Source organism: Artemia franciscana, chromosome 3, assembly GCF_032884065.1.
Source record: "Artemia franciscana chromosome 3, ASM3288406v1, whole genome shotgun sequence".
Lineage (NCBI taxonomy): Eukaryota > Metazoa > Arthropoda > Branchiopoda > Anostraca > Artemiidae > Artemia > Artemia franciscana.
Window position 1 is genome coordinate 17,438,951 of NC_088865.1, and position 25,157 is coordinate 17,464,107.

The 25,157-nt window shown below is 33.0% G+C and overlaps 2 protein-coding genes across 2 annotated transcripts in view; one reads left to right on the plus strand and one right to left on the minus strand.

Moving 5' to 3' along the window:
• LOC136024962 (endothelial differentiation-related factor 1 homolog) overlaps positions 1-19,848 on the minus strand; it is a 34,057-nt gene extending 14,209 nt beyond the window's left edge. Inside the window, exon 1 of the mRNA XM_065700565.1 lies at positions 19,645-19,848. Coding sequence (XP_065556637.1) covers positions 19,645-19,716 — 72 coding nt within the window. The 5' untranslated portion in view covers positions 19,717-19,848. The remainder of the gene's footprint in view (positions 1-19,644) is intronic.
• A 740-nt stretch (positions 19,849-20,588) lies between these two features.
• Positions 20,589-21,683, plus strand: LOC136025477 (uncharacterized). Its single transcript, XM_065701509.1, has one exon. The coding sequence runs from the start codon at positions 20,589-20,591 to the stop codon at positions 21,681-21,683; it is 1,095 nt and encodes a 364-aa protein (XP_065557581.1).
• Positions 21,684-25,157: the final 3,474 nt, after the last annotated feature.

Here is a 25,157-nt window from a genome sequence, read left to right on the forward strand (position 1 = left end):
AAGTTATGTGGGGATGGTCGTTTTTGGTCCAGTATTGTTTTGTCAGTCTACTAATGATTTTTTTTTAGTCTGGCTTTCAAAGATCCAAGATCTTTGTAGATGTTAATGAGAAGTATATTCTACTGACAATTGGCAACATCAAGGGTTTGCAGACAGTTTGGTGCAGTTTCCATTTGATACAAAAATAATTACGTTGCATAGAATGTAGCTATATTGATTAAATGCACAAAGATCGACCATGTTATTAGTATTGCATAGGTGAGTGAATGCACACTCGTTCACCCCTTAGATCAGTATCAAAGCATTTTTCTAAGCAAGAGGGTCTAGAACAAAGGTCCATTTTAGCCCACCATTGGAATTTTTCAATTCTTAAAGGAGGGATCCTTCTGACCAATTTGAAGGTGAAAATACCTCCTTGTCTATGCCTAGTTTTTGGACACGATTTTTTTTTTTTGAATTTTATTTCTTACTGCTTTGGGTTAATCTTTTATTAACCATTTTTATGTTTGATAGATTTACTATTTGATTAATTTTAACAATTGGCTTGCTGTCTTGACTGTTTCTGTTTTATTTTCATTTGCTTTGACATATGAAGCAAATTCAGCTCTATGAGAGCTTGTGATAGTCTGTCTTTTAAAAATAAAAATAAAACATTTCTGAAAAATAAGCTTTTCAAAGAAAAATAAAGGCCAAATTAAACTTAAGATCAGCAGATACAAATATTTGTTAAAATTCAAACTCAAACGACTAGAAATTACTATTAAAGAACAAATGAAACTCACAACGAACAGAAATTAAATAAACAATCATAAAAAAAACATACAAGAACTAATATAAATGAATAAATCAATTTTAAAACGATTAACAATTAAATTGAATATACCATTAAAGCTTAAAACAAAAGAAAAATATTTTGCTATTGAAGTATAAATGAAGCCAAAACAAACAGAAATTAAATAAACAATCAATGCAAACAAGCATACAATAGATACTGATGTAAATGAATAATTAAATCTTAAAACGAGTGGAAATTAAATTGAATATGGAAATCAAGCTTGAAACCAGCAAAAATCACTACAAGCAAAAGTTTGGGTATCGCCTCCTTCTCTCATTGTAAAAGTCTAAAACCTGCTGCATCATTGGCGCTTTATTGAAAACTATATGCGTCTTGGAAAATACAAATAAAATCACTCATAAGTAAGAGATAAGATGCATCATTTGGGCTCTATGCAGATGACCTAGTAATCTGGAAATCAGGCAGAAACGTCACTGATTTAGTCAAAGATCTTCAACAAGATATCGATATAATCTGTTGCTTCTCAGAAGCATTAGGTTTGTCTATCTCCACTTCCAAAACCAAAGCAACCCTATTTACCAGACAGAGACATTCATCCATACCGAATATAGTCGTAAATAACTCTACTATAAACTATGAATCTTCAGTGAAATTATTGGGAATTGTTTTTGATTCCAAACTAGGATGGCATGATCACATCAAATCACTCAAGAAGAATAAAATGCAGGAACTAACCCTACTTAAACGACTCGCTAATTCGAAATGGGGCTCATCACCTAAAACAATTATAGATTTTTTTAAAGTTTATATAAGGGCAAAAATGGAATATGGTATTCAATTTTTTGCTAATAGCTCGCCACAGATTTTTAACATGTTGGAGTCATTGCAAAATTCTGCAATCCGTATTGCTATGGGATTTCATAAGCATACTCCAATAATTAAAATGAGAAACCTGTCGGGGATCACCTCTTTGGAAGAAAGAGCTTTGCTTCAGAGAAGAAGATATTTCACCAGAATACAAGCATACGGTAATCAACATTATGTATACCAGAAAGTCTTTCATAACACACCCTCTATGATTTCGGTATCATCTACTTGGAATCTTTTTGTAAAGGAGCTTCCAGAGTGGTCTTCTCAGTGGATGGATACTTTTCCCTTTGTGGATTCCCCACCATGGGAGATGGCCCATATTGAGTGTCACATGAGTATGCTAAAAAAGAATAAATCCTGCTATTCAGCGAAGGAAGTCGAGATAATTTTTAAAAATTATGTGAATACACATTTTCCCAATTATATGCATGTTTACACTGATGGTTCTGTTAAAGCTGGGGCAGCTGCCTGTATCCCTGATCTAAACCTGAATATTTTTGCCCCCCTTCCAGTTAATTCATCAGTACTTTCGGCTGAATTATTTGCAGTTCGACTTGCATTAGATGCTTTAAGTGAGCTTGGGACCTCTTCAAGAAATGTCTTGTTCCTGTCAGATTCCCTTTCATCAATTCATCTTCTCAACAAGATAAATTATCAAGCTGATGATTATTACCTGAAAAATATACACCAAAAGATTGGATATCTGTTCTCGATGGGATGTGGTATTTCATTCCTTCACATTCCTAGTCATAAAGAAATCAAATACAATGAAATGGCAGATGATTTGGCAAATAAGGCTGCTGAGATCCCCCCGGCAAGAAATTTGAGAACAAAGAATTACAGAGATGTTGTTAGAGCTAGAACAAATATTACTTACCAGCGATTTTTGTACCCTCCTTTCAAGTCTAAGGATTTTAATATGATCTACTATAAGTTAAAAACTGGAACGATTTTACTTAACGCTGACCTTTTTAAATGGGGAATCCACCACACCCCACTATGTAGAAAATGCTGTCAGACAGTGGAAACAGACTCTCAACATGTGCTATTTGATTGCATCCCAGGAGACTGAGGAATTACTGCCATTAATTAAAGATCCCCTTAACTTTTGATGCTCTCATCAATTGCTCCCTATCACATGAATTAGAAGCTATTATTTATAGGTTGATGATATCAATCCTGAAAAGACGCCATTATTACTAGCAACACGTTGCTTGTTGTCAACCGGCAGATTTTTTTCTAGGAATATTGCCAGAAGCTTCCAATAATCAGTGGAGTTTTTCCTCTATTGTCTAAGAGGTGAATGGACATCATACTGATCCACAGACCTCATAAACATAAGAAGAAGAAGATATTTTTTTGTCACTGTAATTTTTATTTTCATTGTCAATGCTGTAATAACCGGAAAAGAAAATATTTGTAGTATAATTCGCTTTCAGTGAAGCGCCAAATGACGCAGTAGGCTTTGGGTATTTATAGTTAAGGAAGGGGGCAATATTCAAATTATTATTTCTTGCTTGAATTGATTCTAGTTTGCCTTCCTTAGATTAAACTTATATTTTGGTTGATTTGTATCATATTCTTAGTTGTCAATTTAAACCAACTGGGCACTATGGTCAGTTTGCAGTTCTAACACCCATGGTGTTTCAATATATGGTGCTGCAGTCCAAGTTGGGCCAATTTATTGATTTTTATATTGTAACTAGCTGTTGGGGTGGCGCTTCGCGCCACCCCAACACCTAGTTGGTGGGGGCGCTTCGCGCCCCCCCCAAGCCCCCCCGCGCGCGTAAGTCGTTACGCGCCATAATAGTTACGCGCCATTGTAGTTGTGTCCCTATGTCCCACCTGTGAATATAGATATATATATATATATATATATATATATATATATATATATATATATATATATATATATATATATATGGTTTTAACTACGTAAAACTTGCGAATATACAACATTCTTTGCTGTCCCATTGTCTTTGCATATAAATAGATTGTCAGGTTTACCGACTCTTGAACATGCAACATATAATGGTCCATGGGAAAACAATCTGTATTCAGATCTATACCTCATGATTCTAATGATTGCCCTTGAGCTTTGTTGATGGTGATTGCTAATCGACCATTCCCTGTCCCGGTGTCCCGGTCGTCATTTACATCCCCCTGTTTCCCCCGGTGTCCCCGTTGTAGTTGTGTCCCTGTGTCCCGGTCGTCATTTATATTCCCTGTGTCCCGGTCGTCATTTGTATCCCGGTGTACCGGTCTGTATATACATTCGTTTTTTAGTTTTGTTTTTCTCCTTTATTTTTTTCCTTTTTTTTTCTTTTTTAGTTTATTTAGATTTTTAGATTTTTTAGTTTTTTTATTAGTTTTTAGTTTTTTTTTCTTTTTAGTTTTTTTGTAGTTTTTACCTTCTTTTTAGTTTTGTTAATTTTTTTTTTTACTTATGTCCTGGTCGTCATTTATACTCCCTGTGTCCCGGTGCTTTGTTGATTGCTAATCGAACATTCCTTTTGTCCTGGTCGCTTTCTCTTTGAGTGTCGTCATTTATTTTTTTCTTTTTTAGTTCTTTTAGTTTTTACCTTTTTTAGTTTTTTAGATGAAATTTTTTTTTAGTTTTTTCCTTTTTTTCTTTTTAGTTTTTTATTGGTTTTTACCTTTATGTTAGCTTATTTTTCAGTTTTTTCCTTTTTTTTAGTTTTTTTTTATTTTTTATTTTTTTTAGTTTTTTACCTTTTTTTAGTTTTTTTAGTTTTTTAGCTTTTTTACTTTTTTTATTAGTTTTTAGTTTTTTTGTAGTTTTTGCCTTTTTTTAGTTTTTTCAGTTTTTTTTTAGTTTTTTATTGGTTTTTACCTTTATTTTAGCTTATTTTTCAGTTTTTTCCTTTTTTTTAGTTTTTTTTAGTTTTTAGTTTTTTTAGTTTTTTACCTTTTTTTAGTTTTTTTTAGTTTTTTAGCTTTTTTATTTTTTTTATTAGTTTTTAGTTTTTTTTGTAGTTTTTGCCTTTTTTTTAGTTTTTTTAGTTTTTTAGCTTTTTTATTAGTTTTTAGTTTTTTTTGTAGTTTTTGCCTTTTTTTAGTTTTTTTAGTTTTTTAGCTTTTTTATTTTTTTTATTAGTTTTTAGTTTTTTTTGTAGTTTTTGCCTTTTTTTAGTTTTTTCAGTTTTGACGTCACCTGATCCAGTTTTTTCAGGTGATGTCACCTGATCCACGATCCACAGATCCACAGACAACTTATTTTTATATATATAGATAGTTTTTTTTTTTTACTTATGTCCTGGTCGTCATTTATACTCCCTGTGTCCCGGTGCTTTGTTGATTGCTAATCGAACATTCCTTTTGTCCTGGTCGCTTTCTCTTTGAGTTTCGTCATTTATTTTTTTCTTTTTTAGTTCTTTTAGTTTTTACCTTTTTTAGTTTTTTTTAGTTTTTTAGATGAAAATTTTTTTTAGTTTTTTCCTTTTTTTCTTTTTAGTTTTTTATTGGTTTTTACCTTTATTTTAGCTTATTTTTCAGTTTTTTCCTTTTTTTTTAGTTTTTTTTTTATTTTTTATTTTTTTTAGTTTTTTACCTTTTTTTAGTTTTTTTAGTTTTTTTAGTTTTTTTAGTTTTTTAGCTTTTTTACTTTTTTTATTAGTTTTTAGGTTTTTTTTTTGTAGTTTTCGCCTTTTTTTAGTTTTTTCAGTTTTTTTTTTAGTTTTTTATTGGTTTTTACCTTTATTTTAGCTTATTTTTCAGTTTTTTCCTTTTTTTTTAGTTTTTTTAGTTTTTTACCTTTTTTTAGTTTTTTTTAGTTTTTTTAGTTTTTTAGCTTTTTTATTTTTTTTATTAGTTTTTAGTTTTTTTTGTAGTTTTTGCCTTTTTTTAGTTTTTTTAGTTTTTTAGCTTTTTTATTAGTTTTTAGTTTTTTTTGTAGTTTTTGCCTTTTTTTAGTTTTTTTAGTCTTTTAGCTTTTTTATTTTTTTTATTAGTTTTTAGTTTTTTTTGTAGTTTTTGCCTTTTTTTAGTTTTTTCAGTTTTGACGTCACCTGATCCAGTTTTTTCAGGTGACGTCACCTGATCCACACATCCACAGACAGACAGACAACTTATTTTTATATATGTTGTAGTTGTGTCCCTGTGTCCCGGTCGTCATTTATATTCCCTGTGTCCCGGTCGTCATTTGTATCCCGGTGTCCCGGTCTGTATATACATTCGTTTTTTAGTTTTGTTTTTCTCCTTTATTTTTTTCCTTTTTTTTTCTTTTTTAGCTTATTTAGATTTTTAGATTTTTTAGTTTTTTTATTAGTTTTTAGTTTTTCTTTCTTTTTAGTTTTTTTGTCCCGGTCGTCATTTATATCCCCCTGTTTCCCCCGGTGTCCCCGTTGTAGTTGTGTCCCTGTGTCCCGGTCGTCATTTATATTCCCTGTGTCCCGGTCGTCATTTGTATCCCGGTGTACCGGTCTGTATATACATTCGTTTTTTAGTTTTGTTTTTCTCCTTTATTTTTTTCCTTTTTTTTTCTTTTTTAGTTTATTTAGATTTTTAGATTTTTTAGTTTTTTTATTAGTTTTTAGTTTTTTTTTCTTTTTAGTTTTTTTTGTAGTTTTTACCTTCTTTTTAGTTTTGTTAATTTTTTTTTTACTTATGTCCTGGTCGTCATTTATACTCCCTGTGTCCCGGTGCTTTGTTGATTGCTAATCGAACATTCCTTTTGTCCTGGTCGCTTTCTCTTTGAGTGTCGTCATTTATTTTTTTCTTTTTTAGTTCTTTTAGTTTTTACCTTTTTTAGTTTTTTAGATGAAATTTTTTTTTAGTTTTTTCCTTTTTTTCTTTTTAGTTTTTTATTGGTTTTTACCTTTATGTTAGCTTATTTTTCAGTTTTTTCCTTTTTTTTAGTTTTTTTTTATTTTTTATTTTTTTTTAGTTTTTTACCTTTTTTTAGTTTTTTTAGTTTTTTTAGTTTTTTAGCTTTTTTACTTTTTTTATTAGTTTTTAGTTTTTTTGTAGTTTTTGCCTTTTTTTAGTTTTTTCAGTTTTTTTTAGTTTTTTATTGGTTTTTACCTTTATTTTAGCTTATTTTTCAGTTTTTTCCTTTTTTTTAGTTTTTTTTAGTTTTTAGTTTTTTTAGTTTTTTACCTTTTTTTAGTTTTTTTAGTTTTTTTTAGTTTTTTAGCTTTTTTATTTTTTTTATTAGTTTTTAGTTTTTTTTGTAGTTTTTGCCTTTTTTTTAGTTTTTTTAGTTTTTTAGCTTTTTTATTAGTTTTTAGTTTTTTTTGTAGTTTTTGCCTTTTTTTAGTTTTTTTAGTTTTTTAGCTTTTTTATTTTTTTTATTAGTTTTTAGTTTTTTTGTAGTTTTTGCCTTTTTTTAGTTTTTTCAGTTTTGACGTCACCTGATCCAGTTTTTTCAGGTGATGTCACCTGATCCACGATCCACAGATCCACAGACAACTTATTTTTATATATATAGATAGTTTTTTTTTTTACTTATGTCCTGGTCGTCATTTATACTCCCTGTGTCCCGGTGCTTTGTTGATTGCTAATCGAACATTCCTTTTGTCCTGGTCGCTTTCTCTTTGAGTTTCGTCATTTATTTTTTTCTTTTTTAGTTCTTTTAGTTTTTACCTTTTTTAGTTTTTTTTAGTTTTTTAGATGAAAATTTTTTTTAGTTTTCTCCTTTTTTTCTTTTTAGTTTTTTATTGGTTTTTACCTTTATTTTAGCTTATTTTTCAGTTTTTTCCTTTTTTTTAGTTTTTTTTTATTTTTTATTTTTTTTAGTTTTTTACCTTTTTTTAGTTTTTTTTAGTTTTTTTAGTTTTTTAGCTTTTTTACTTTTTTTATTAGTTTTTAGTTTTTTTTTTGTAGTTTTTGCCTTTTTTTAGTTTTTTCAGTTTTTTTTTAGTTTTTTATTGGTTTTTACCTTTATTTTAGCTTATTTTTCAGTTTTTTCCTTTTTTTTTAGTTTTTTTTTTATTTTTTATTTTTTTTAGTTTTTTACCTTTTTTTAGTTTTTTTAGTTTTTTTAGTTTTTTTAGTTTTTTAGCTTTTTTACTTTTTTTTATTAGTTTTTAGGTTTTTTTTGTAGTTTTCGCCTTTTTTTAGTTTTTTCAGTTTTTTTTTTTAGTTTTTTATTGGTTTTTACCTTTATTTTAGCTTATTTTTCAGTTTTTTCCTTTTTTTTTAGTTTTTTTAGTTTTTTACCTTTTTTTAGTTTTTTTAGTTTTTTTAGTTTTTTAGCTTTTTTATTTTTTTTATTAGTTTTTAGTTTTTTTTGTAGTTTTTGCCTTTTTTTAGTTTTTTTAGTTTTTTAGCTTTTTTATTAGTTTTTAGTTTTTTTTGTAGTTTTTGCCTTTTTTTAGTTTTTTTAGTCTTTTAGCTTTTTTATTTTTTTTATTAGTTTTTAGTTTTTTTTGTAGTTTTTGCCTTTTTTTAGTTTTTTCAGTTTTGACGTCACCTGATCCAGTTTTTTCAGGTGACGTCACCTGATCCACACATCCACAGACAGACAGACAACTTATTTTTATATATGTTGTAGTTGTGTCCCTGTGTCCCGGTCGTCATTTATATTCCCTGTGTCCCGGTCGTCATTTGTATCCCGGTGTCCCGGTCTGTATATACATTCGTTTTTTAGTTTTGTTTTTCTCCTTTATTTTTTTCCTTTTTTTTTCTTTTTTAGCTTATTTAGATTTTTAGATTTTTTAGTTTTTTTATTAGTTTTTAGTTTTTTTTTCTTTTTAGTTTTTTTGTCCCGGTCGTCATTTATATCCCCCTGTTTCCCCCGGTGTCCCCGTTGTAGTTGTGTCCCTGTGTCCCGGTCGTCATTTATATTCCCTGTGTCCCGGTCGTCATTTGTATCCCGGTGTACCGGTCTGTATATACATTCGTTTTTTAGTTTTGTTTTTCTCCTTTATTTTTTTCCTTTTTTTTTCTTTTTTAGTTTATTTAGATTTTTAGATTTTTTAGTTTTTTTATTAGTTTTTAGTTTTTTTTTCTTTTTAGTTTTTTTGTAGTTTTTACCTTCTTTTTAGTTTTGTTAATTTTTTTTTTTACTTATGTCCTGGTCGTCATTTATACTCCCTGTGTCCCGGTGCTTTGTTGATTGCTAATCGAACATTCCTTTTGTCCTGGTCGCTTTCTCTTTGAGTGTCGTCATTTATTTTTTTCTTTTTTAGTTCTTTTAGTTTTTACCTTTTTTAGTTTTTTAGATGAAATTTTTTTTTAGTTTTTTCCTTTTTTTCTTTTTAGTTTTTTATTGGTTTTTACCTTTATGTTAGCTTATTTTTCAGTTTTTTCCTTTTTTTTAGTTTTTTTTTATTTTTTATTTTTTTTAGTTTTTTACCTTTTTTTAGTTTTTTTAGTTTTTTTAGTTTTTTAGCTTTTTTACTTTTTTTATTAGTTTTTAGTTTTTTTGTAGTTTTTGCCTTTTTTTAGTTTTTTCAGTTTTTTTTAGTTTTTTATTGGTTTTTACCTTTATTTTAGCTTATTTTTCAGTTTTTTCCTTTTTTTTAGTTTTTTTTAGTTTTTAGTTTTTTTAGTTTTTTACCTTTTTTTAGTTTTTTTAGTTTTTTTTAGTTTTTTAGCTTTTTTATTTTTTTTATTAGTTTTTAGTTTTTTTTGTAGTTTTTGCCTTTTTTTTAGTTTTTTTAGTTTTTTAGCTTTTTTATTAGTTTTTAGTTTTTTTTGTAGTTTTTGCCTTTTTTTAGTTTTTTTAGTTTTTTAGCTTTTTTATTTTTTTTATTAGTTTTTAGTTTTTTTGTAGTTTTTGCCTTTTTTTAGTTTTTTCAGTTTTGACGTCACCTGATCCAGTTTTTTCAGGTGATGTCACCTGATCCACGATCCACAGATCCACAGACAACTTATTTTTATATATATAGATAGTTTTTTTTTTTTCATGTCCTGGTCGTCATTTATACTCCCTGTGTCCCGGTGCTTTGTTGATTGCTAATCGAACATTCCTTTTGTCCTGGTCGCTTTCTCTTTGAGTTTCGTCATTTATTTTTTTCTTTTTTAGTTCTTTTAGTTTTTACCTTTTTTAGTTTTTTTTAGTTTTTTAGATGAAAATTTTTTTTAGTTTTTTCCTTTTTTTCTTTTTAGTTTTTTATTGGTTTTTACCTTTATTTTAGCTTATTTTTCAGTTTTTTCCTTTTTTTTTAGTTTTTTTTTTATTTTTTATTTTTTTTAGTTTTTTACCTTTTTTTAGTTTTTTTAGTTTTTTTAGTTTTTTTAGTTTTTTAGCTTTTTTACTTTTTTTATTAGTTTTTAGGTTTTTTTTGTAGTTTTCGCCTTTTTTTAGTTTTTTCAGTTTTTTTTTTAGTTTTTTATTGGTTTTTACCTTTATTTTAGCTTATTTTTCAGTTTTTTCCTTTTTTTTTAGTTTTTTTAGTTTTTTACCTTTTTTTAGTTTTTTTTAGTTTTTTTAGTTTTTTAGCTTTTTTATTTTTTTTATTAGTTTTTAGTTTTTTTTGTAGTTTTTGCCTTTTTTTAGTTTTTTTAGTTTTTTAGCTTTTTTATTAGTTTTTAGTTTTTTTTGTAGTTTTTGCCTTTTTTTAGTTTTTTTAGTCTTTTAGCTTTTTTATTTTTTTTATTAGTTTTTAGTTTTTTTTGTAGTTTTTGCCTTTTTTTAGTTTTTTCAGTTTTGACGTCACCTGATCCAGTTTTTTCAGGTGACGTCACCTGATCCACACATCCACAGACAGACAGACAACTTATTTTTATATAGATAGATGAGTTGGGAGCCCAAACGGCGTGAGAATGGTGATCCCTTCTTGTTCAACTATTAATTTTCAATGGAAGAGACAGCTTTACTTGATGACTTGCAATTCTCCCACATGCAACTATGGGCATCAAAGTCACCCAACAATATAGTATTTTTGGCACTAATATCTTCTCTTAAGACTTCTGTTATATTATTATTTCTGTTTGGATTATAGAAGGATGCTATCTTTAAGGGCTGCTGGTTTTTCATATTTATAAAGACACTAATGACGTCAATTTCATTGGAATGATCCAAGGGAGCCGAAACCAAAGGGGAAATCTGATTCCAATCAAATATTGCCACATCATCGCCTCTCATACTTGTTAAATGATCCTTTCTATATATGCTGAAAACAAGCATCATTATCCATTGGAGGTGGTGGAGGTTCTCTTGCACAAGCATTATGACAACACCAAACCCATAAATCCAATCAACTATCTCATTTAATTTAATATTATTTAAAGACACCATGTTTCATTGAAGAATTTTAAAGCTACTTAGAGTTTGTTGTGGGGAAATCTGTTTTGTTATTATACTGTTTCGTCTTTGTTTTATCATTGCTCTATCATCTTTTCGTTTTTATTGATTTTTGATGAGCATAGCGTTATTGGAACTACTGTTGGGTTTTTTGTCCTCATTGAGTTTTGGCATCATCACTTCTGAATAGAGAATTTTCATTTCAACATTGGCTACTTTCCAGATATACATTCCAAAGAGGTTTGTAATTCCTTTTCTTGTAAACTTAGCTTTGATTTCCAACGAATCTTCTTTTGTATTAATCATGAATTGAATTTTTTTTTTACAGCAACTTTACTGAGTTTGCGTTAAAATGTGATGATGTATAATCAGGCTGTGGCTGGTTTTTCTGATACACAGAATCTCTCTGAGGGTGACCCAGTGAGAGAAATTCTTGCTTGGATCAAAGAGGTGCTGATATTCGAGGGAAAGAAAGATTTATTTCAGTTTGTTCTGGGTGGCTCCTGGGAGTTTGTTCTACATAATTTTTTGTGAATTTTCTTGCTGACTGGGAGTTTTCATTTCCCTTGACTAGTCTTGGTGTCAGAATGTTCGAAGCTACTACACTATACTGAAGATTTACTGTTGCTGATATCTGAAAGATCTCAACTCTTCTTTGATGTGAAGGACACATATTTTTTTTTCTTTGAATTGAACTATGACCCCAAATCTTGCAGTTTTTACAATACACATTTGTTTAAGTACAAAAATGAACAGAGTAAGCATCACTATCACAATTATGGCATAATGAAATTTCTTTTTTGTAATGTTTTAAGGTGTAACCATGCAATCAGCATTTTGAGCACTGAAGTGGTTTTGGCTCAAAAAGTTTGTAATTGATTTTCTTTTCCATATAAAACAGGTTCTAGAGCTATTACAAGGATTACAGCTTTACCTTGATCATCAACCAAAAATTCATGTATTTCCTTGGTTGTAATGTCCAATTCCACTTCATATATTACGCATTGAGTCCAGTTTTGAGCTTGTGCTTTTTTCGTCTAAAAAGGAACAACAAAGGCTTGATGAAGATGCATACTGCAGTAGCTTTGCAGCTATTTTTTCTTGAGTAAAGTGAACTTCAACTTCTCCATAGCATTTTATCAACAAGTCAAAGTTGCATTGAGCAAGCAAAACTAAGGTTTTTCTAATTTTTGTGAGTCCTTCTACTTTCAAAGGTTTTTGTCTGTCTTTCTTAACAGAACACTAAATAACTTGAGGATATTTTGTTGCTCATTTTTTGACAAACTTATGGGGAGCCTGAATTAAGTCAGTCTTCCGTTTTTTGCCTGGTGTTTCTTTGCGAGTTTGATAGCCCAACAAAGAGTTGGCTTGCTTGTTTGCTAATTCAATGGCTCCCATTGGCTGATATGGTTGTTGCAAAACTTGAGATGGCATATTTTGGTTTCTGGGGGATGGAGGGAAACGATCTAAGTATTTCTTGATGACTCACTTTCAATCTTTTGAAGAAGTCCAAATGAAAATAAATGACATAGAATCTACTTTTTTCTGAAAAACCTACAGAGCAGGAGAAGCAACAATTCTCATTCGCCTAACCCCCACAATTTAACGGATGTCCCTCCTGGCGGGTAAACTGGCTCTTGAAATGGGCAACCGTCCCTCTTCCGCCTGCTTAGTAGGAATATCACCCTCTTTTTCAGCTTTTAATCTCAAATATGGGCACACCAGAGAATATAGCATTGACGTTACTGTATCAGCAGCACTGCATTGACAACCAATATTGATAGTGTTGCAATGATGATTCAAATCCTCTGGGAATTGAAGATTATAAGTCTATTTACAGGAAAAACATAATCCACCAATAAGGTTTTCACATATTTCACATATTTCAAGTGTTTATTAATCACTTGTAATAAACGGAAGCTAGGAATAATGTATTTATCTCACAATAGAGTCAATAATCCATTCTGTTATTTTCACTGCAACACATGCATTTGTTTACCAACATAAACTGTTGGTAAACACATTATAATGAAAAACATTTTTCTTTCATAAAAACTATAGGCCCCCAGAGCATAACTTACAATGCCTACCTTGGGCCCTGGGGGGTTGTGTGAACACCAGAGTTTTTGTTAACTGGCCTTTGAAATATTTTTAAAAGAATGACTATCTCAAAATTTTACCTGATGTATTTGGAAAAAGGAGGAGGGGGCTAGTTTCCCTCTGATCATTTTGATGCTTGAAATGGGCACTAGAACTTACGATTTTTTATCAAATGAGACCCCTCCCCCTAAAGTTTATACAACCACCCCTTCCATATGAAGTGCATCTGTAAAAATAATAATAATAAAACACTGGAGCTACATGTCCTTTACTATAGGCAATGCTATAGCATTGCCTCTGATAAAGATTATTTTGCCTATGCATAAAATTTAACCAAATACTACAAATTATTGCTTATCAGAACCTTTGAAAACATAGACTTTTACCAAATACAAAAGGGCGAAATTTGAACACAATTTAAAGCTTTTCATAATAATTCCCTGTTTCTTGAACATTTTTAGAATATATAATTTCATACTATCCTTCCCATAAAATTTACTGATTTCATCATCTGTTCAGCATAAACCAGGGAACAAGCAGATGGTAAATCAATAAGGCTTGAGCAGGAGTGTTATTTCCATAGGTTTATGATTGCAATCAAATATACGGTTTGGAATTGCACTTGGATGCAACCAACTTCCAAACACAAGTAGAACCACTTCTGAGTATGGTTAAAAGATAGCATCACCAGTAAAGATGATATTGCAGCATCTTGGGCAAGGGTACAGTTTACAATAGTTTAGGCCTAGTCCAAATAATACATGGTATACTAATCACTGCTGGTCCTGTTACATCCCAGCCTCCCTTCCCCTAATAAACCAGATATAGCCCAAGGCCATATACAAATATTTATTGTTTTTTTTTCTCAAATCTACTTTATTTCATATTATGAGCAAACCGATGATAAGAAATAAGCACAAAAGACAATAGAAAATCTACAAAATCAGCAAATATTGGTACATGGCCTGGAGCTATATCTGGACCCATTAGGGAAGGTGGGCATGCAACTGTAACAACAGCAATTGCTATATTTAGATTAATCATTGAATAAAGAATCTAATGGTAATCACATAATCTGTTGCTGTGAGTTAGCTGGTTTTAGGGTAAAGTTAGAATATATGGCAGTAACCAAATGAGAGAAAAAAGCATACCAGTCTCAATTTAATAAGACTTGAACAGAGAGCGTACTACACCAGACGCTTTATTCAATGCTCTTTCCAAATATAGGGGAGATGTTTATACCCTGGGACATGTCCAAGTTTATGGCAGATATCTGGAAAATACTTAGGTCAAATTACTTAATTTTGTTACTTACTTAAATGGAGCTGAATGAGCTTTCTCTGATTTTTTTGCAGATTATTCCCTTGATGAACTTGTTTGGTACTGATGATTTCCCTAACCCCATTCAATTGTCCGAGAGTATCTAAGCCCACAGGTTCTCTGGGACATCCAAGAGGGTACTCCAGGACACAGAGCTATCTTTTTTCCTGAATATCATTTATTAAGAACCTTCAATCTTATTTGATTACAATAAACATATAAAACAGAAGCTTGTAAGATTATTCATTTAAAAGGATACTGTGAAAGGTTGACATCAAAGCTCAGGGATTTGGCTGTATGTTCTGTGCCACCACTCAGATTAGGTTTTGGCAGGCATAAGGCAATTTTGCTTACCATTATGAAGGCCTCATCCTTTGTCTCTGGAAATAAAAGCTTCCAAGTTGAGAGATTTTGCTTCAGGAAGTTCAAATTATATCCTTCCATTTCAATATCCAAGACCTCATCAGCATAATACTTTGATCATTTTTTTTTAATAGCATACAGAACTAGTAAAAAAGTCACCAGGCTTTATCTCCTTGGTAGTTTTTTTTTTACAGCCTCTTCCAGGTCACACAAGTGTAATGACTTATCAGTTTCAGCACAGAAATCACAAAAGCAGCATCACTACTACTGTCACTAAAATGAAAATTCACTTGTTCTGTTTCATCCTATTTCTGTCCAAACTTTAACATTGTTGATATTAGAGGCAATAGCACAGATGCATATGCAGCTTAAATCTATTTCTTATACCTCTTTTTTGGCTTGTTGAGCATACATGAGTAAAAAAATATTGAAAGTATAATTAAAAACAAAGATTTAAAGGTATCAATGGTTAACTAGCTAGCAAGGCCAGTTTGGCTTTTATCTAATTCTGCAACTAGTTGAAATTTCTCAGGCTGTTGTTTTTAAGAGAAAACAACAATTGACTAGATTTGGAAAGGAAATCCCGGGAGCTAGTGGAAAGTACTTCTGGCTAGCAGTTGTAGTGCTAAATTCAAATTAGTATACTCACAACCTAAACAAGAGCTAAGAGCTCATATGGCACTTGTGACAAGGTCAAAAGAGCCAAGAGCTCATATGGTATGAGCTCTAGCAAAATTTTAAGAATCAATAGATTGCTTTAAAAGGAAAATTAGAGGCTTCATGCCAGTTAGGATTTAAAATAAGAGCTCTGAGTCACCAAAGTCTTTCTAAATATAAACATTCATTAAAATCTGATCACCCACTCATAAGTTAAAAATACCTCAATTTTTCTAATTTTTCCCCTCCCTAGCACGTCCAGAAGCACCAAACTCACCAAAGCACTGAATCCACCACCTAACTCCACCAAAGAGAGAGGATCCAGTCCAGTTACATCAATCATGTATGTACAACATTTAAAAGTATTTTCCAAGATTTCTGGTTTCCCCCCTCCAACTTCCCACCAAAATCAAAGTATCTGGTTGGGATTTGAAATAAGAGCTCTGAGACACAATTTTCTTCTAAATATCAAATTTCATTAAGATCTGGTCACCTGTTCTTAAGATAAAAATACCTCAATGTTTCTGATTTTTCCAAATTAACAACCCCCAGCTCCCTCAAAGAGAACAGATCCAAACCAATTATGTCAATCTTGTATCTATAACTTGTGTTTATTCTTCCCATCAAGTTTCATCCCAATCTCTCCACTCTAGGTTTTTCCAAGATTTCTGTTTCCCCCCTCCAACCCTCTATGTCCCCAGATCTGATTTGAATTGAAAATGGAGCATCTGAGACACAAGATTCTTCTATATATCAAGTTTCATTAAGATCCAATCACTCATTTGTAAGATACCTTGATTTTTACATTTTCCAAGAATTTTGGTTTCCCCCTCCAACCCCCATCAATGTCACTGGATCTTGTGGAGATTTAGAATGAGAGTTCTAAAGCACAAGATCCTTCTAGATATCACATTTCATTAAGATCTGATCAGCTGTTTGTAAGTTACAAATCCCCCAAAGAGAGTGGATCCAGTATGGGTATGTCAGTCACCTATCTTGGACTTGTGCTTATTCTTTCCACCAAGTTTCATCCTGATCTCTCTGCTTTAAGTGTATTCCAAGATTTCCAGCCCCCCCCCTAACACAACTGGATCCAGTCAGGATTTAAAATATGAGATCTGAGTTTTGAGGTCTGGGTCTTGTCAATGAAATTTCATTGACATACAATCACTCTTTTGTAAGTCAAAAATACCTCATTTTTTCAATTTTTTTAGAATTAACCCTCCTTCCCCAACTCCCCCAAAGAGAGCAGATTGAATCCAGTTATGTCAATTCTGTATCTAGGACTTGTGCTCATTTTTCCCACCAAGTTTTATCCCAATCCCTCCATTCTAAGCATTTTTCAAGATTTTAGGCTCTGCCCGCCAACTTTCCCTTCACCAGATCTGGTTAGGATTTAAAATAAGAGCTCTGAGACAAGATATCTTCCTAAACATCAAGTTTCATTAAGATCCAATCACTCCTTTGTAAGTTAAAATTACCTCACTTTTCTTATTTTTCAGAATTAACCCTCCTCCTCCAAAGAGTAGTGGATTCATTCTGGTTATTACTGGTTATATACCACCAAGTTTTATCCCAATCCCTCCACTCTAAGCATTTTCCGTGATTTTAGGTCTCCCCTAACTCCCCCGCAATGTCACCAGATCCAGTCAGGATTTAAAAGAAGAGCTCTGAGACACAACATCCTTCTATAAATAAGATTTTATTAAGATCCAATCACTCCTTTGTAAGTTAAAAATACCTACTTTTTCAAAATTTTCAAAATTAACCACCCCCCCCCAGCTCCTTCAAAGAGAGCAAATCCACTCCAGTTTTGTCAATCATGTATCTAGAACTTGTGCTTATTTTTCCCACCAAGTTTCATCCCAATCCCTCAATTCTAAGCATTTTCCAAGATTTTAGGTTCCCCCCAATGTCACCAGGTCCAGTCAGGATATAAAATAAGAGCTCTGAGACACAATATCCTTCCAAACATCAAATTTCATTAAGATCCCTTCAGCTGTTTGTAATTAAAAAATACTTAATTTTTTCTGAATTAACTGACCCTCCACTCCCCCCCCCCCAGATGATCAAATTGCAAAACAACTATTTCTAATTTAATCTGGTCTGGTCCCTTATACGCCTGCCAAATTTCTTTGTCCTAGCTTACCTGGAAGTGCCTAAAGTAGCAAAACCAGGACATACAGACCAACAGACAGACTGACAGAATTTGCAATTGCTATATATCACTTGGTTAATACCAAGTGCCATAAAAACTGCAAATTTGGACTGTTTTCTTAATTTTGTTGCAAGAAGCCCCTTACACTAGAGTTTTACTAGAACATCTTCCCAATGCATAACTTGGGCTCTAAATTAATTTCTGACTGTTATATCCTCCTAATTCAACAAGGCTACTGTACTAACAGCAAAAAAGCCTCTTGTCTAGAATTCTACCTTTAACCTACTAATATTTTTGGTATAAATAAGCCTAGAATTGGGGCTGTTGAGAAGGGAACATTATGAGAAAACAATTCTTACTTCATAATATGCAGTACAATAATAGTTGAAACATTTAAATCTAGTTCCACTAAGCTATACTTTACAACCACCCCTATCCCCCAATGTGTAAATAAATAACTCTAACTACATATTTCCCATATGTTTTTCTGTTCCTTGATTTCACCACTGTCAATTCAATTGATGGATAGACAGGTCAGTAAATTTGGCATAATATACTGCCTAAAATATAAACTGCCTTAAATTAAATTAACTAGAATTTTACCCAAAGTAGCTATATAAGCAATTATGGTAAAATCCTAGTTTAGTGACTTCTTGCTATCTTGGAAAGGGGTTAGGTTTGGAAAATGAAACTTTCAGGGATGGGTCTACAGGTTAAAGTATAGGTAAAATTCTAGTTAATTGACTTCTTGTTATCTTGGAAAGGGTTTAGATTAGGAAAATGAAACTTTCAGGAATGGGTCTACAGGCTAAATTATGTCCAAGGAAGGTATATTTAAGTACCCACCTCCATTCCTTCTCCCTCTAAAGGGCCCTGAAATTTGCCTACATGACAGTTCTATACCTATTGAATTTTTGACAAAACAACATTTTACCTTAATTTTCAGTTCCTACTTGCCTTTTCTCTGCCTTTAGTTCTTAAAATGCAATTCCTTATTTGAGTAGAATTTTGAGCCATATTGACATGTTTTTTTTTTTCAAAATTTAGGAAATGTATTTGCATATCTTTAAAACCTTATAAAATGGAATTGAGCAAAGTTATGAAGCTGAAAAAAAAATTTGTTGTTCTTCAATTAAGCAGAAGATCTATTTTGCAAGGTTTCACTTCTATAACACACACATTTTGATAGGTCATCAAAGGTTAGGGCCCTCTAGAGAGAGAAGGAGTGGAGGTAGTTACTTCAAAATACCTTCCCATGACATACTTTAGTCTGTAGATTCATCCCTGAAAGTTTCATTTTTCTAACCTAAACCCTTTCTGAGATAGCAAGAAGTCAATTAACTAGAATTTTACCAAAGTATATCCTGGGAAGGTATTTTAAAGTACCCTCATCTACTCCTTCTCTGTCTAGAGGGCCCTGAAATTTGCCTACATGAAAGGTCTATACAAATTGAAATTTTGAAAATAAACAACATCTATCTTAATTTCTATTTACCAGTTGCTTTTTCTCTGCCTTTAGTTCTCAAAATATAATTCATGTTTTTTGAGTATAATTCTGAGCCAGATCAATGGTTTTTTTTTCTTCAAATTTTAGGAAATGTATTTGCATATCTTTAACACCTTATAAATTGGGATTAAGCAAAGTTGTGAAACTGAAAACACTTTTTTGTACTTCATTCAAACAGATCTATTTTGCAAGGTTTCACTTTTATAACACACATATTTTTTAAAGGTCATCAAAGGTCAGGGCCTTCTAGAGGGAGAAGAAGTGGAGGTAGGTACTTCAAAATACCTTCCTGGGACATACTTTAGACTGTATAACTATCCCTGGAAGTTTCATTTTCCTAACCTAACCCCTTTCTGAGATAGCAAGAAGTCACTAAACTAGAATTTTACTGCAATTACCACAAAATTAAAGAAACAAGGTGTGATTTTAAGAGTCCCTTTTTTGGGGTTCAAATAAAACTTATAAGAGTAGGCTAGTCATTAGTATAATTAGAAAGAATGCAAGAGGATGCACTAATTAATATAATCGTCTTATAGCTACTAAACTAAGCGGAAACACTTAAAATTGACCCAGTCATAAGGGTTAGGCTATTAGCCAACAAAATAAAAACACACGCTGTTGAATGAAACAATATGCACAGACTAGGCTAGCTAATTTCTTACCTGCTCGGACTTAGCAGTGGTCCCCTTTGGTAGTCTCTTGTGAATGACAGTAACTGTATCCCAATCACTCATACTGAAAATGATATATTAAAGACAAAACAAGAATTACGTTTTTCAAGAAATTTCTATTAGGGGATTCTATTTCTTCCTTAAAATTATCTTAGAATATTACGTCATGTTGCATCAACTATTGCCAACGAAAACTGTTGCCATTTTATCTCATGTTTACTCATATTTGAACCCCTTATTGATAAGCAGGTTTTCGGAAAAGTAGATCAACCCTCGATAACCTAATTCAACTTGATCATGACATTAAGAAAGCTTTTACAAGAAAGAGAGTTGTTTCTGCAGTCTTCTTTGATATTAAGAAAGCTTATGATACATTGGACCCCTTTGCAATCCTTAGACAGGCTCATAAATTTAATGTTGGAAATAATTTCTGGAAGTGGTGCAGGGCAGTGCTTTTTAATAGGACTATTAAAACCAGAGTTGGATCCATATGCTCCTCTGCTAGTACAGTCTCATTAGGTGTTCCTCAAGGAGGAGTTTTGAGTCTTCTTCTTTTTAACATACTGATTTATGATATTATTTTGGCTGATATGCCCTCAATAAAGTTTGCCTTATATACAGATGACTTAGCCCTTTGGACTAAAGGCTCCTCTCCTGAAGCTTGTCAACCCAAGCTCCAGGGAGCAATTGATAAACTGTCAATATGGCTTAATACAAAAAATCTGGTTTTTTCTATCCCAAAGACCACTGGCATGGTTTTTTCTAGGAAAATTGACCTTAGGCAAGATTGTCTCTCAATTAATCTGACTCTATATAAACAACAAATTCATTTTGCCAGGAATGTGAAATTTCTTGGTATGTGGCTGGATAGTAAGTTAAATTGGAATGATCATATCTCTTATCTTTGTGAGGCACTTTAAAAACGACTGAATTTTATGCGTGCTGTTGCTGGGCAAAAGTGGGGAGCTAGCCGAGATGGTCTTCGAAAACTATTCACATCTATAATATATGGAAAGATTGAATATTGTCTCCCTGTCTATTACTCAGCTTCAAAAAAGTTAATTTCTAAAATTGAATCAATAGTTCTCCATGGCCTGAGATTAATCACAGGTGCACTAAAAAGTACTCCTATTGCAGCTCTGTTCAATGAGGTTAATATACCTTCTTTAGAAGAAAGATTCTTGAAACTTTCTTCTAATTACTTTATGAAAGTAAATACTAACCAAAACCTCCATGTTCTCAAGGAGTGTCTCATAAATCATACATTTCTCTATGAAAATCGGAAGACATATAGTAGTCCAGCCATTATCAAGTTGGTCTCCTTGCTGAATGGTATAGGTGTTCCTGAAAACCTAATCTTTTCTTGTCAGACCCAGATATCTCCCAACCCTCCTAATAGCATTGATAATGTTATAGATATAAAAATCCCTGGCATGGATTGTCCTAAGAATAAAATGAATAGTCTAATCCTTCATCAACTTACACTAGCTAAAATGGTTGAATTTTATAATTGGAAAAAGATATTTACTGATGGATCTGTCTCAAATGATGGGAAGGCATCCATAGGCATTTTTTCTGAGTGGAATGGCTCATCAGTTAGGATTAGAGTTTCAGATGGAATCTCCATTTTCCATGCAGAATGTCTTGCTCTCCAAAAAGCTTTGGATACAGTGCTGGAAGTAGGATCAGGTGCATTTGTTATCTTTTCTGACTCTAAAAGTGTTCTTTCTGATCTAAAAAAGAGGCAAGGAAAAGTTATTCCAATTATTGTTCATCTACAGAGAAAGATTCAGAAAATAATGTCTTCTGATGGTCTTCAACTGAAAATGGTCTGGATTCCTTCTCACATAAGGATTAAGGGAAATGAAATTGCTGACAGTATTGCAAAACAGGCTATCCACCACCCAATTACTTGGAAAGTTGCTCTCACTGTAAATGAAACTTCAAAGTTAATAACCTCTGCTGCAAGTTCTCTTAGAATTAATAATACATGTATTGCAACAACAAATATTTATGTTTTGTCTTTTTAGGGGCATTATATCCCACATCACCTTATCCACCCAAATAGGAAAATTGCAAACTCTATTTTCCGTCTGAGAACTGGTCATGCAATGACCAGATCTCGTCAAGCACTATATCATCTTACAGATAGCAAGTCATGCCCTTTTTATAGGTGTGTAAATATTGATGAAACAATAGATCACATTCTCTCAGAATGCCCTCGTTTCAAAACTGAGAGAAATATTCTGATCAGAAAAATAGAATCATTGGGCCTGAAGACGTCCACTCTTCTCGTTTTAGGTTTCACTCGTGTTAGTAAAGATAAGGAGTTAAAAATATTGGAGGCATTGGGAGTTTTTGTGTCTTCAACAAAGATTTTCAACTGGTTGTAATTACCTTAAATTACCTTAAATCGCACTGTCCGGCGAATAAGGTTGAGTGAACATCCTGTAGATTCGCCGGTTGAGTGATGGAGGTGGAAGTGCGTTGTCTAGTTCCGTTGAGTAGATCCACTGGCCTCCCAGTGTAGTTTCCACTCCATCGCTGCCCAGTCTCGGTCAATTGCTTTTTTGAAGTTGTCAACAGTTTTGGACAGAACTGTTTCTTCACTAAGGGAATTCCACAGTGGAACAGCACGAGTTGAGAAGAAGTTGGAACGTTCTCTCCGTGAGCTTCTTTGTTGCTGGAGCTTCTTGGTGTGGCCCCGGGTGTGGCTAGAGAGCGACTTATTAAAAAGCCCTAGTGTGACACCATTCTCCAGCAGCTTGTGGGTCAGGATTGCATCTCCGCGTTTCCTCCTGTACGTCAGGGTTGGGAGCTTGAGTTTCTTGAGGCGTTCAGGGTACGAGAGGTTCTTACATTTGGTTGGTAGTTTTGTAGCCCTCCGCTGAACGCTCTCAAGGATCATCTTGTCCACGACATAGTGGGGAACGGCAAGAGAGACTCCGTACTCAAGTTGCGGTCTGACCAGTCCTGTATATAGCTTCCTGATTGTCCTGGGAGATCTACTGGTGATATTACGTCTGATGAGACCAAGGGACCTGTTGCCTTTTGCAGCTAGGTATTTGCTGTGACTATGGAATTTCATTTTGTCATCAACAATGACCCCAAGGTCTCTTTCTTCGGTGACAGTTTCCAAAGTTATGAGCTTCCCAGTACGATCTGTCATTGTATATGTCATTCCTGGGTTCTTAGGGCCAAGATGTAGGACTTTGCACTTTTCAGCATTAAACTCGAGGGACCAGGAAGAGGACCAGTTGTTGAGGGTGTGCAGATCTGCCTGCAGAGCTGCGCACTGTTGGTTGTTTGCGACTGGGCCAAACAATTTCGAGTCGTCTGCAAACAGTTTAAGGTCATTTTGCACTGACTGGGCTGAGTCATTGATGAACATGTTGAAGAGGGTAGGTCCCAGTTTAGTTCCTTGCGGAACTCCGCTGAGCACTGGAGTTGGGTTTGACATGATTTGATTCCCCTCCTCATCATACATCATCACCCTCTGTATTCTATCCTTGAGAAACTGGATAATCCATTCTCTTACATCTTGGTGGAGTTGATAGAACTCTAGTTTCCTTTCCAGGTACGAGTGTACTACCTTCTCGAAAGCTTTGGCTTGGTCCAGCAAGAGTACGTCAACTGGAAGGCCTTCCTCAATCATCTTGGTGATTATGTCATATGATTGAATTAGGTTTGTCTCCACAGAGCGACCCTTCCTGAAACCATGTTGTCCATCGTATAACAGGCTGTTAGTTTCCAGATGTGCAACGATTGCATCATTTAAGACGCCTTCCATGACTTTTGATGGGACAGAAGTCAGGCTGATGGGTCTGTAATTCTGTGGTTTATCTTTCTGTCCTTTTTTGAAAACTGGCATGACATTTGCTGTTTTCCAGTCAGAGGGAATAGTTTTGGAAGCTATTGACATCTGGAATATTCTTGTCAGGGGTTCCGCTATTTCAGCTGCGGTCTCCTTCAGCAACCTAGGATGGATGCCATCGGGTCCCTTTGCCTTGGATGGGTCCAAAGTTTTTAGGCGCTTGTAAGTATCACAAGCTGTGAACTGGATCGATGGCATAGGGTGTTTGATGTGGGTGGTTGGCATATCCGGTGGGGGGCATCCAGGGTCTTTAGAGAAATTTGACGAGAAGCATTGATTGAGGGTTTAGTCACAAGAGTGTGGTGAGAAGAGAAGATGATTTGATTTGTTTGATTTGTATGTTCTTTTCGTTTCTATGATTTAAGTTTAATTATTGTTTGGTGACGCAGAGGGCGAAAGCCGAGCGTATTTTCTCTACAACAACAACTCATGTTTACCCATGAAAATACTACAATCGATGTCAGCCCAAACCACAGTTGAAAAGTATACAATACAGTTTAGAATCGAACAGTCAAAGGAAAAGACAAATCAAAGAAATTAAGAAAAGAAGCGATTTGGCTTATGGTGCAGAATATCCTATATTACTTGTTTTCATGCTTTTGGGGATTGGGGTTGAAGCTATAAAAGCAAGATAAGATAAAGTCTAGAGAAAATAAATTGGAAACATGAGCTATTGGTGATGGTGAGAAGGGTGCTTTATGATGAAAGTTCAAAGGTCCCAATATAGAAAGGCAAAGGGGATCCTTGATCCTGTATCACACTGTCCATCGGTTTTAACTTCATGCATTGCTAAATTCTTTGAGAAAATGATTGACCCCAGGATTGAAACCCTTATTGATAAGCTACTTGTCGGAGAGCAAACAAGTATTCAAAAAAGTATATCCACTTTTGACAAACTGATTCAACTTGAGCATGGTATTAAGTATAGCCTTTAAAAAACAATGAGTTGTGTCACCATTTTTCTTTGCCATAAAGAAAGTTTATTATGGTTTGGACCCCTTTGAAATCTTTAGGCAAACTCATAATTTTAACATGGAATTTTTTTTTGAATTGATATGGGGCAATGCTATTTAATAAATTTATTACAACTAGAGTTGTAGCAGACATTTCCGCTGCAAAATTGTTTTTTTTTAGATGGGAGATAAGACATTTATTTCAAAAATACCTATCAAAGTCCTATAAGGGCGGAATTCTAACTTAGGAGTAGACAAATAATTTGAAAAGCTTAAAAACTGACAAACATGAAAACTTATGTATAAATGAGTTCGTGAGATAGGAAACAATAAAAGTCTAATTCTACACACTACTAAGATAAAAACGGCTACCATATACAAGGTACAGAAGGCATCCACTTGAGAAGGCATAAGTACTTCAAAGAACATCTTAATCATGATATCCCTCCAAATCCTTCCGTCTTTCACCTCTTTCCTCTTACTGTCTCAGGCCCTAGCCCAACTCCTCTCCACTCTGAAGTTTCTAGACACCATCCAAGTTCAGAAGACAAATAAGAGCCCTGGACCAGATGGAATACAAGCAGAACTGCTGAAAAACCAGAGTAAACCACTTATAAATTTTTTTCACGGGATCATATCTGCTGTCTGGTAATAGGAACATTTCCGCCACTTCTTGG

Coding starts and splice junctions, on each gene's coding strand:
- LOC136025477 (XM_065701509.1), top strand. CDS start 20,589: ATGCGTGCTGTTGCTGGGCAAAAGTGGGGAGCTAGCCGAGATGGTCTT.